This window comes from Hakea prostrata, chromosome 1 (assembly GCF_041222555.1).
Source record: "Hakea prostrata isolate BN-2017 chromosome 1, UWA_Hpros_2, whole genome shotgun sequence".
Taxonomy (NCBI): Eukaryota; Viridiplantae; Streptophyta; class Magnoliopsida; order Proteales; family Proteaceae; genus Hakea; species Hakea prostrata.
The window spans coordinates 44,584,879-44,595,280 of NC_142600.1; the positions used below are offsets into that span (position 1 = coordinate 44,584,879).

The 10,402-nt window shown below is 40.3% G+C and overlaps 1 protein-coding gene across 1 annotated transcript; it reads left to right on the forward strand.

The window, feature by feature from the left end:
• The first annotated feature begins 7,201 nt into the window (after window positions 1-7,201).
• LOC149029027 (uncharacterized) lies at window positions 7,202-10,159 on the forward strand. Its single transcript, XM_089140323.1, has 2 exons — window positions 7,202-7,715; window positions 10,026-10,159. Exons 1-2 carry the CDS (start codon window positions 7,202-7,204, stop codon window positions 10,157-10,159), a joined length of 648 nt encoding a protein of 215 aa, XP_088996449.1.
• The last annotated feature ends 243 nt before the right edge of the window (window positions 10,160-10,402 follow it).

Genomic DNA, 10,402 nt, shown 5'->3' on the forward strand with positions numbered 1-10,402 from the left:
CGTCGGTGGTTGGAGTTAGTAACGGACTATGATTGCGATATCCAGTACCATCCAGATAAAGCAAATGTAGTGGCCGATGCCTTGAGTAGGAAGAGCACTTGAGGAGTGACTGATCTTAACGTTCTTAGTAAGCCGTTGTTGAACTCTATTGTGAGGTTTGAGTTGGAGATTGTACCGGAAGGTTCTGAGGTAATCCTTGCCGCATTGATAGCAAGGCCTACCCTAAGAGATAGGATCATTACCTTGCAGTCTTCAGATCCTTTGTTGCAAGAGAAGTTAGAGAAGATTTCTTCAGACCCTCAAGAGGTGATTGACTTTTCTTTATCCTCCAATAATGCTTTAGTGTACAAGGGAAGAATATGTGTACCGGCGAATAAAGATCTTAGGAAAGAGATTTTGGGTGAAGCACATTACTCTGTGTTCACTGTGCATCCCCGTAGCACCAAGATGTACAAAGACTTGAAAGAGCACTATTGGTGGGTTGGTCTGAAAAGCGATGTTGAAGACTTTGTGGCCAAGTGTGGAACTTGCCAAAGGGTAAAAGCCGTTCGACAACCATCTGCAGGTCTTTTACAACCACTTCATGTGCCAAGTTGGAAGTGGGAAGACATCACGATGGACTTCTTCACGAGTTTGCCTCGGACCAATAAAGGAAACGACACAGTGTGGGTAGTGGTGGACCGATTGACAAAATCGGCACATTTTATTCCTATGAAGATTACTTTCACCATGGACAAACTAGCAAGGTTATATGTGGATAACGTAGTGAGATTACATGGTGTGCCGGTCAGTATTGTGTCGGATCGTGATCCGAGATTTACTTCAAGATTTTGGAAGAGTCTGCAAAAAGCTTTGGGTAACCAGTTAAACTTGAGTACAGCTCATCATCCCCAAACAGATGGACAATCTGAAAGAACCATTCAGATCTTGGAGGACATGCTTCGTGCTTGTGTAGCTGACATGAGTGGAAGTTGGGATGAACACTTAGCATTGGTGGAGTTCGCGTACAACAACAGCTATCAGTCTACCATTGGCATGGCACCTGTCACATCCTCCCAGCCGGTACCCTAACTGGCATACCCGAGAGTGTGATCCACAGCCCTAAAGATTAAGTTTAGGAATGATCATATCCATTTCGCACAAATAACATAATCAAAAGCAAGAACAAATCATAATGTTCAAGTAATTTATAATAAAAGTCAAGAAAAGATCTCAGAAGGATCACTATAGAATATCAGAGTGCGGAATAACAAGATACCAAATCAAAACACAACTGTAGAGTATAGCGGAAATATACCCTACAAACACATGCAGAAGGTAGATCGAAATCTAAGTAAAGCTCTAAGCTAATACAAGTAAAGTAAAAGATAAGTCTAGAAGAAACAAGAGAAATCTAATCCACTTCTTTAGTCAGCTCTTCTTCTCCTTCAGTCTTCATCTTCTTCACCTTGTGCTTCCTCATACATATCGTCATAGTATTCAAACTTGTAGAGAAGTCTAACAAAAGACTGTACAAAAAGGATCAGTAAGGCAAGTTAATCCATAACATCATAGATAACATGTGGCAAAACATAACATGATGCAATGCAATATGGAACAGATAAAGTATTAATGCATCTAAACTATATGAATGCTGGTCTCTATGGTAGACATGCTTTAAGTCATAGCACCGTACTTCTTTGGGTAGGTCAGTCACTCCCCCTCAGCCATCCTGGCATCTTGGGTCTGCCGGGTAATTGGGTAAAGTCCTCATCAAACCATGGTAGGGGATTTGGTCACCACTCTCTCACATCACCATTGGTCTAAGTATTGGTGCATGTCAGGGAAAAGCCTAGCCCAATGCAAGTCATCTAGTTAGTTACATCAACTCAGGTCCAGATACTTCCATTCCTCGCCGCGGGCGATCCTTTCCTGTATCCTTTCCACTAGAGTCCTAATAGTCCTGGACTACTGACTCATCAACCCTATTGGTTATCCACATATGGTAAACGGGAAGCTCTCATGTCCTCTCACGGGTTGGTTACCAGTCTTGAGCGCCCATGAGCCCAAGTCTAGCCATATGCAACCCTCCAACAAATGGCCTCTTTCAAGTATCCACAATGTGTCCATGTCCTCTCACGGATTGGTTACCGGTCTTGAGCGCCCACGAATCCCCATTGCTACCACGGGTCGTTCGGTCTCAATACCCTTCTGATTCAGGTCTGATATAACAGGGGTATATCCTAGCCAAACACTGCTAGACAGCCCTAGGTATGACAACCATTGATTCGGGAAAGCGTCGATGGGCATCTTCGGAGAACATCCCATACTATTCCCTCCGATGTCCAAGGACAGAAGTGTCAAAAGGACACTTCCCAATCCCAAACCAAACTTAAGCAAACACATTCTCAGATCAGTCATAACATATACAACCAACAGTTCATCATATACAAGAGAATGTAAAAGCAAAATCAGATTAGGCAATAATAGGTAATTCATATAACATGAAAAATGAAAAAGATAATATAAACAAGTGCTACTGATCTCACAGTAAGAGATTAGAATTAAATTAGAGCAAATTGCACTGGCACCCCAAAATGGAGGCTCTAAAGCATTGACACCCCACTTTATATTTAAAAAGCACCGACACCCTAGTTCATTTAACACGTTAGTCCATTCTGTTAGTGAAACCGTTAACTCATTATAATTTTTTTTAATTCAAAAAATACCCTTCCCAAAATGTGGAGAAAAAATGGGCCAAATCTCTCTCTTCACTCGGTTCTCCGCTGCTTCACCTCTCCACCTTCGGTTCCGGCAGCACCAGCGACGCTGCCACCACGATTACCGTCATTCAATTCCTTTTTGGGTTGTTGTTGTTATTGAATAAGCAATCTCTCATACCTATAAACAGCTATGCTTTCTCGGAATCTGAATACAACTCTATAAACTGCCCATTTTGGTGAGAGAAATCCGTTCGAAATTTAGATCAGAGAGAGTCCATGGCATTCAAGAGCTTGGATTGTATAACAGTGAGAGAAATCCGTTCTTGGGATTTCTTCCAAAGTTGCAGATGAACTCCATGGAAATCTCACTGATATCATCTGAAATTGCGGCAACGATACGACGGAGAGATGGAAGAACATTACTGGGAGACTCTTAAACCCTGACTTACCTTTCACGTCTCATCAGATGATGTATTATGGATGCTACAAGGATTTCGCCTTTGATCCTCCTGCTTGGATTCCCAATCCGTAAACACCAAACTCTACTTCTCAGTTTGGTTCCATTGTTCATGTCTTCCATTCCTTGTGAAATCCAAACATCTATCCCTGAACTTTTTTTTTTTTTGGTAATCTCTATCCCTGAACTAATATCATATACTAATATCATTTCTAACTTCTCATCACAGGAACCCATCAAAGACACTAAATGCCTGTGCCTTAGCTTGGACAACATTTGAATCTCTGTTTGGAACTCTGTGATCCCCTGTTCAGACTTTTGGTTCCCTCTCTTTACAGCTACTTCGGTCCCATCATCCAATTTCCCCAAGTAGACACCGCCAAACCTCTTACTCCAATCACTGTTTTCCTATCAAAATTTTTGGTTACGTTTTGCAGTTCGCCGAAGGAGAAGTGATGACCAAACCCATCGGAGGAGGATGAGTAGGGGCTACCAGATCCGCCCTTATGTAACCCAATTGAAGTTTTAGAATAGCTCATGGAGGTAGAGTTAGCTGTATGGAGAAGAAGCAACCATGAGGAGAAGCTGTGACTGAATTCTGCTTCCTGCCGATTCTTCTAGTCTGGAGGCGGTAATCGTGGTGGCGACGTCACTGGCACTGTCGGAACTGAAGGTGGAGAGGTGAAGCAACGGAGAACCGAGTTAGGAGAGAGAGTAGGTTTGGCCATTTTTTCCCTCAGATTTTGGTAAGGGTATTTTTGGTATTTAAAAAAATAATAATGAGTTAATTGTTTCACTAACAGAATGGACCAACGTGTTTAATAAACTGGGGTGTCAGTGTTTTTTAAACATAAAGTGGGGTGTCAGTGTTTTAAAGCCTCCATTTTGGGGTGTCTCTACAATTTGCTCATTAAATTATAATAACAGTAAGTAATCTCATAGTTTCACAAAGTAGAAACCAAAGAACAAGCAATCTATGTAGTTAAGGAATTAACTGTCCTTACCTTGATTATCGAAGAAGATGATTCAAAGATCAAAGAGAGCAACTCCAAACTTAGCAAATAGACTCCTAACAATCATAGATACAACATTAGGGAAAATGCCTAAAAGATCAGAGAGCAAACGAATCAAATCGGGCAAAAAACGAAGCTATTGACTCCTTTGGTCGAGTGCTTGGTAGATTGGCCCAGTCGACCAAGCAAGTCAGTACGGAATTGTACAGACTGCTTTGGCCATAACTTCCTCGTTTGAAGTCGGAATGATCCGAAATTCGAAGGGGAACTTCCTAGGATGTATTAGATTCATATAGGAAGATAAAAACATCAAGTCATGGTTAAAATTTGGGTTCTTGATTTAACCCAAGAAACTAGGGTTTCAACCTTATGGTTCCCATAAAAAGGTTGAGATCACAGAATGAAAGAGAATTAAATAATTGGCCAAAAGCAATAAAAAAATCATAGGAAAACTAATTTAGGTTAACAGAAACATTGCCCATGAGGTTTCCCTCGCATGGGAGGTTAACAAGAGTTTCCAGAAGATCATACTAGGGTTAGGGTTTCAAGAAAATCTTCGGCTAGGGTTGAGATCATGATGATGATCATAGATCTCAAAGAAACAAAGGAGATCACGAAGGGATGGTTGCAAGGATGCAGCATCAACTTGCTGATCTCAATCAAGAATAAGATCAAAGAAAGAATAATTAGAATTTTGGAAGAGATACTAACCTTGAATTGTCAGATCAAAGAAGAGAGGTTTCAGATCTGCAGAGGAATTGTTCGAAATCACCAGAGAGAGTTTCGGAGAGGTCTTCTCACGTTCAAAAAGTGTTTAGGAGGCTGCCGTAACTAAGAAACTCGAAGTAGGGTTTAAATAGAAGTGAAAAACCCTAAAAATTACAAATTCTCGGATTTGACAAACCCTTTGGTCGAGTGCTTGGTCGAGTGGTCCAAAGTAGACCAATCGGTCGACCAAGCGAGCAAAGCAAGGTTCAAACAAGGATTCGGAGGGCTATACAGGGTCAAATTGAGTGAGGTTTTCTTCTACGAGTCAATCAAGAAGTCTAGTTTCCAGAAATACTTTCAGATCAAGAATTGGAGTTCATTAAGTTCACCAACTAATCTCATCTTCTTTGATGCGCAAGCAGGATTTGACAGACATAGTTCAGCAACTTCGGACAGGGATTTGAAAGGTTATATGGGGTCAAATTTAGTGGGGTTTTCTCCTGGAAGTCCATTACGAAGTGTAGTTTTGGGAAATATATTCGGATTGAGCACAGGAGTTCATTAGGTATTTCAACTAATTCACCCCTCTTCGGTGTGCAGATTCAGAACAAAGCTGATGGCTCTCATGAAAAGGCTAGGGGTAATCAAGATTCACCCTAGGAAAAGAGAAACAAAGAATGCACAATCTGAAAAGATGTTGGGAAGTTTCCAACAAATAAAAGAACATTAGGGTCTCAGATATGGTTACCTCTCATAAGAGTTGGTTACCTCCCATGAGAGTTACCCATAATAAACTCTCACAAAAAAAACAACCTAAGATAGATAAAGAAACATCTCATTAATATTTCAAAATCAAGAATGAAAATAGGAAGGGTGTACCAATGAGAGAAAAGAATGTAAATAAATTCAAAGGAAAGAAATCCTAATATTCCATGGGAAGACTAGGGAGAATAAAGATTCACCCTAGGGAATAAAGATAAAGAAATCATAATAAAGAAAGGCTTGGGGAGGATCCAATGAATTAATAGAAAATAGAAGGGTTGCCAATTGGTCTTAGGAAAAACAAGGATCAACTCCTCAATCATGAGGACACAAGGGAAGGTCATGGTAATAGTATGAGACCTTCCCCACAATCATAAAGATAGGTAGAAAATTCAGGGAAAGTATCATAAAGATTGTTGGTGGAATCAAATTCAAGAATCATCGCCATATGGCTTCAAGAACATAGAGTGAATTGGGGAATTAACTCTAGGGCTAAAAGAATTAGAGAAGAGGTCACTACAGCAGTGTAATACCCTTATCATAATCAGAATATCAGAAGTAGAGAAGAAAGAATGAATTAAAGAAGAAACGAATTGAATACTAACCTTTTAGAAGAGAAACCGATGAAGAAATCTGAACAGATGTTTGAGGGTCTTTCTTGGCTTCGAAGGAGAGGATCTAGGGCTCTTCCCACGTTCTCCAAAGGTTTAGAACAGATTGGGATTGAAAAACATGGAGTTCCGCCTCTTTAAATAGCACACAGAGTCCAAGAATTACTAGGATTTCACCAAACTGACCAAACTGACCCTGTTGATTGATTGGTTGCCAAAGAGGAAGTTCTAAGGTCCTTTCCACGTTCTCTAGAGAGTTAGAAACATAGTGGGATTGTTTACCACGAAATTAAAAGAAATAAAGCTTTTAAAAACCTTCAAAACAGAAAATTACCAAAATGCCACTGCCTAGACAGCTTGTTCAAAAATAGGGATTTAATGGGCCTAACTTCAATATTTTTGGATGGGCTTCTTTCAACGCATAATACTACTTACCTAGTATGGAGGGATGTCTTCAAACTAGGTCCAACTAAGTTTTAGGTCCATCAACTAAGTTCTTCTTCACCAATGAGTAGTTCAACACCAAATCAATTAAGGTTTCCATAAGGAAACACCATCATCAATATCCATGGGTTTTGGGTCAAACACCATATCTTCTACTGAGATGGCCCACAAAGACATCATCCCTCATTTTGGGACATTGGATCAACCCTAAGAGAAAGGTCTGACATGGCTTCCTAAGATTTTCAAAGATAGTAAAACTGAAATCATGGTCAAACTTCAAAGTCAACATTAAACAAAACTGAAATCACGGTCCAACTTTAAAGTCAACATTTAAACTAACCCTTCTTTACCCAAAACCGATAGGGTGACCTGGCTAGGTTTGGGCTGGATTTCATAGCACCATTCAAGGCTTTGTATGGACGGATATGTAGAACTCCTCTCTATTGGGATGAAGTTTGAGAATGAAGAGTTTTGGGTCCTGAGTTGATAGAAGCCATTGGAGCTATGGTTGACTTGATTAGAGAAAGAATCAAGGCAGCTCAATCTAGGCCGAAATCCTATGCAGATAAAAGGAGAACAGAACTGGAATTTCAAGTAGGCGAAAGGGCTTTTTTGAAGGTCTCACCAATGAGAGGTGTGATGAGGTTCAACATCAAGGGGAAGCTTAGTCCAAGATATATTGGTCCTTTTGAGATTTTAGAGAAGGTTGGACCAGTTGCTTATCGGTTGGTACTCCCAACATCTTTGGTAGGTGTACATAGTGTGTTCCATGTTTCTATGCTTTGTCAATGCATAGCGAACCCGCAACACCTATTACCACAAGAACCTGAAGGATTGAGTGCAGATTTGTCTTATGAAGAAGAGGCTGCAGAGATTTTGGACCGAATGGACAAGCAACTCCGGAATCGAACCATTCCTTTGGTGAAGATTAGGTGGAAGAATTACACAGTAGAAGAAGCTTCGTGGGAAAAGGAAGATGAAATGCGGGAAAAGTATCCTATCCTCTTTGGTGCCTCAGGTACGTCAATTTCTTTTAAGGGGGGAGGAATGTGAAATCCCCTGGATTTCTAACCCGTTAACCTATGGTTTCAGGACCGCGAACCCGGGCCTCGAGTCGGCAACAACTGTGGACCATTCGAGTTGAGCCCGAAGGTTCGGAGGAGGACCAAATGATCATGGATGAACCTAGTGATGATTTGATAACTCTTATGGAGTTTAAAAGAAGAGAGAAGATTCATCACGATGGTGTTAAAAGGCGATTTTGGCATGTTCGTAGATTGGCGATGGATAATTCAATTGACACAAATAAGGTATCAAATCGAAGATCATCGAAAGACCTTTCCAACGAGCTAAAAATCACTGAATTCCAAGTCTATTTGGGGGTCCAACCATGGACGAAAAGTTGGGCCGGTTGGGTGAACCAATCCCCCACCCTATTTTCTATTTAGGGGCAAAAACGGAATTTCGGATTTTTAAACCCTATTTTATGTTTTAACTCATTCGTAGCCGCATTTTATTTTACAAGAACGACTTTGAGGCTGTGGGAAGAGGAGAAACGAAAGAGGGGGCGATTTCCATTCTTCCGGAGGCATTCTGTGATTTGAATCTTCACGAAAACTTCAAGAAAGGTTAGTTTTCTTTAGTCATTCTCTTACTCACAATTTTGTGAGTATTTTCTCTCCTTCCCTTTTGAGGAATCTTGAAAGGGAAGCATGTTAGGTTGATGGCTTATTTCTCAATTTTTATTTAATGTCCCTTTCTAGTATATGAGTTATTGGTGCAATCCCATGATAAGGGTGATTCATTTTGACTCTCCAGGTTAACCACGGGTGATTCATGAGAGCCAATTTGGGGCATTTTGATTTAGGTCAAATTAAATCAAATTGAGAACACCATTGTGATCTCTTTATTGCCAATTAATTTTTCCCCACAATTTCGTTTCATTTCGACTTCAATTAAAGATAAAATTATAACTTTTAGCCGATTTAGGTTAAAAGGGTGAGTTAGAACCTAGAGTTCTATTTGGGGTTGTTAGGAATATTTTTACATATTTTACTAAACCCAAATTAACTCCTATTTTTATTTTTGTTAATCCTTTTGCATGATTAGGGTAAATTACCCAAAGGTTATTTCCTTGTGGGAAGAGAGTATTGATCTGTGGAGAAAATATCAAAATAAAAGGTGAGGAATAACCAACCCATTATATTGAATTGATTGTTGTTATTTTATATCTTTTGATAAATATGAATTGCCATAATATATGTTTACCATTATTACTTATGATGTTGCTCCTTGCTGTGAAATATATTAATGTTGTTATGATATGGAGTGTGAATGTATGTGAAGGGAGAGGAGAAATATTATTATTTCTTCTACCTTGTATTATCTGCTTGGGTTGTGGCTTCACCCATCGCCCTAGTTGTGTGATTGTTTAGTTGTGGTTGGAGAATGGGGAATGCCCTTTTGGCATTTCTGCCATAGGATACCAGAGGAGGCGGTATGGGACGCATTCCTATGGTGCCCTTGGCGCTTTCCCTAACTATTGGTTGGCATATTTAGGGCATGTTTGGAAGTGTTGGGCTAGGTGACCTCTTGAGTACTACTACTCTTCCGGCAGGGGTATTGAAGCCGGTTAACCGGTGATGGTAGTGGCTGGGTCCTGTATCGAGCAAGCCCACTATCATCATAGAGAAGTAGGGTTGCATACAACAGATAAGGGCTCAAGGGCACTCAAGACCGGTGAAACGACCCGTGAGAGGACATGGAGATCATCCTGTCTATTATATGTGGATGACCACTGGGTTAAGGGATGTAGTCCAACAGATGCCTCCCGTTGAGGATTACATTCATAGGTGGGAAGGTATTTAACCAACAGAGCACTAGGCGTGAGGGGAGATATCCGGACCATTGTAGTACGAGACTGTATGACCCTGCATTGGGCTTAGATTTGTCCCTGACACACGCCAGATTTTATACCAATGGTGATGTGAGAGAGTGGTGACTTAATTCCCAACCATGGCTCGATGAGACTTTACCCAACAGCCGCGGAGAACCCAACAGACGTGCTTAAGTGCCGTGAGGGAAGAGTGATGAGACTGCCCAAAGAAGATTGGTGTATGATTTAATGCGTGTCTACATTAGAGACTACATTATAGAGTTAAGAACCTCATATCATCACTTTGCATTTGTTTATTTATATTATTAAATACATGTCTGTCTTATGAATGTTGACATGGAAATTGTACGAAGATATGATGTGATTGTGTTACCTCACTGAGTTCTATGAACTCATTCCTTTATTTTGTTGTTTCTTTAGATTGTTCTACAGGTCATGAGGACCCCTTTTTCGTTGAGGATCCCTTATCAGGTGGTTATCAAGATGGTGAAATTGGAGAAGAAGTGGAGGCACATGACGCTTCCTGTTCCTGCCAAGATTGCTCTTATGGAGAGTCTTTTCCTTAGAATTCTTTAGATTATTTCCGCTGCAACGTTATACATTCTTTCTTTTCGTATAACTTTGATGTTTAGTTTTGAAAGGGAGTTTTGAATATTGTAATCCTTTCTTTTCATTCTTGATTATTAAATACTTGAACTGAATTATCTCTGGTCCATTCAAATTTACTTTATCATGTATTGTATGGAATTGTCCCTGAACCTAGATCTTGAGGTGTATCACCCCCACGGGTATTCGGGTATGACCGGATC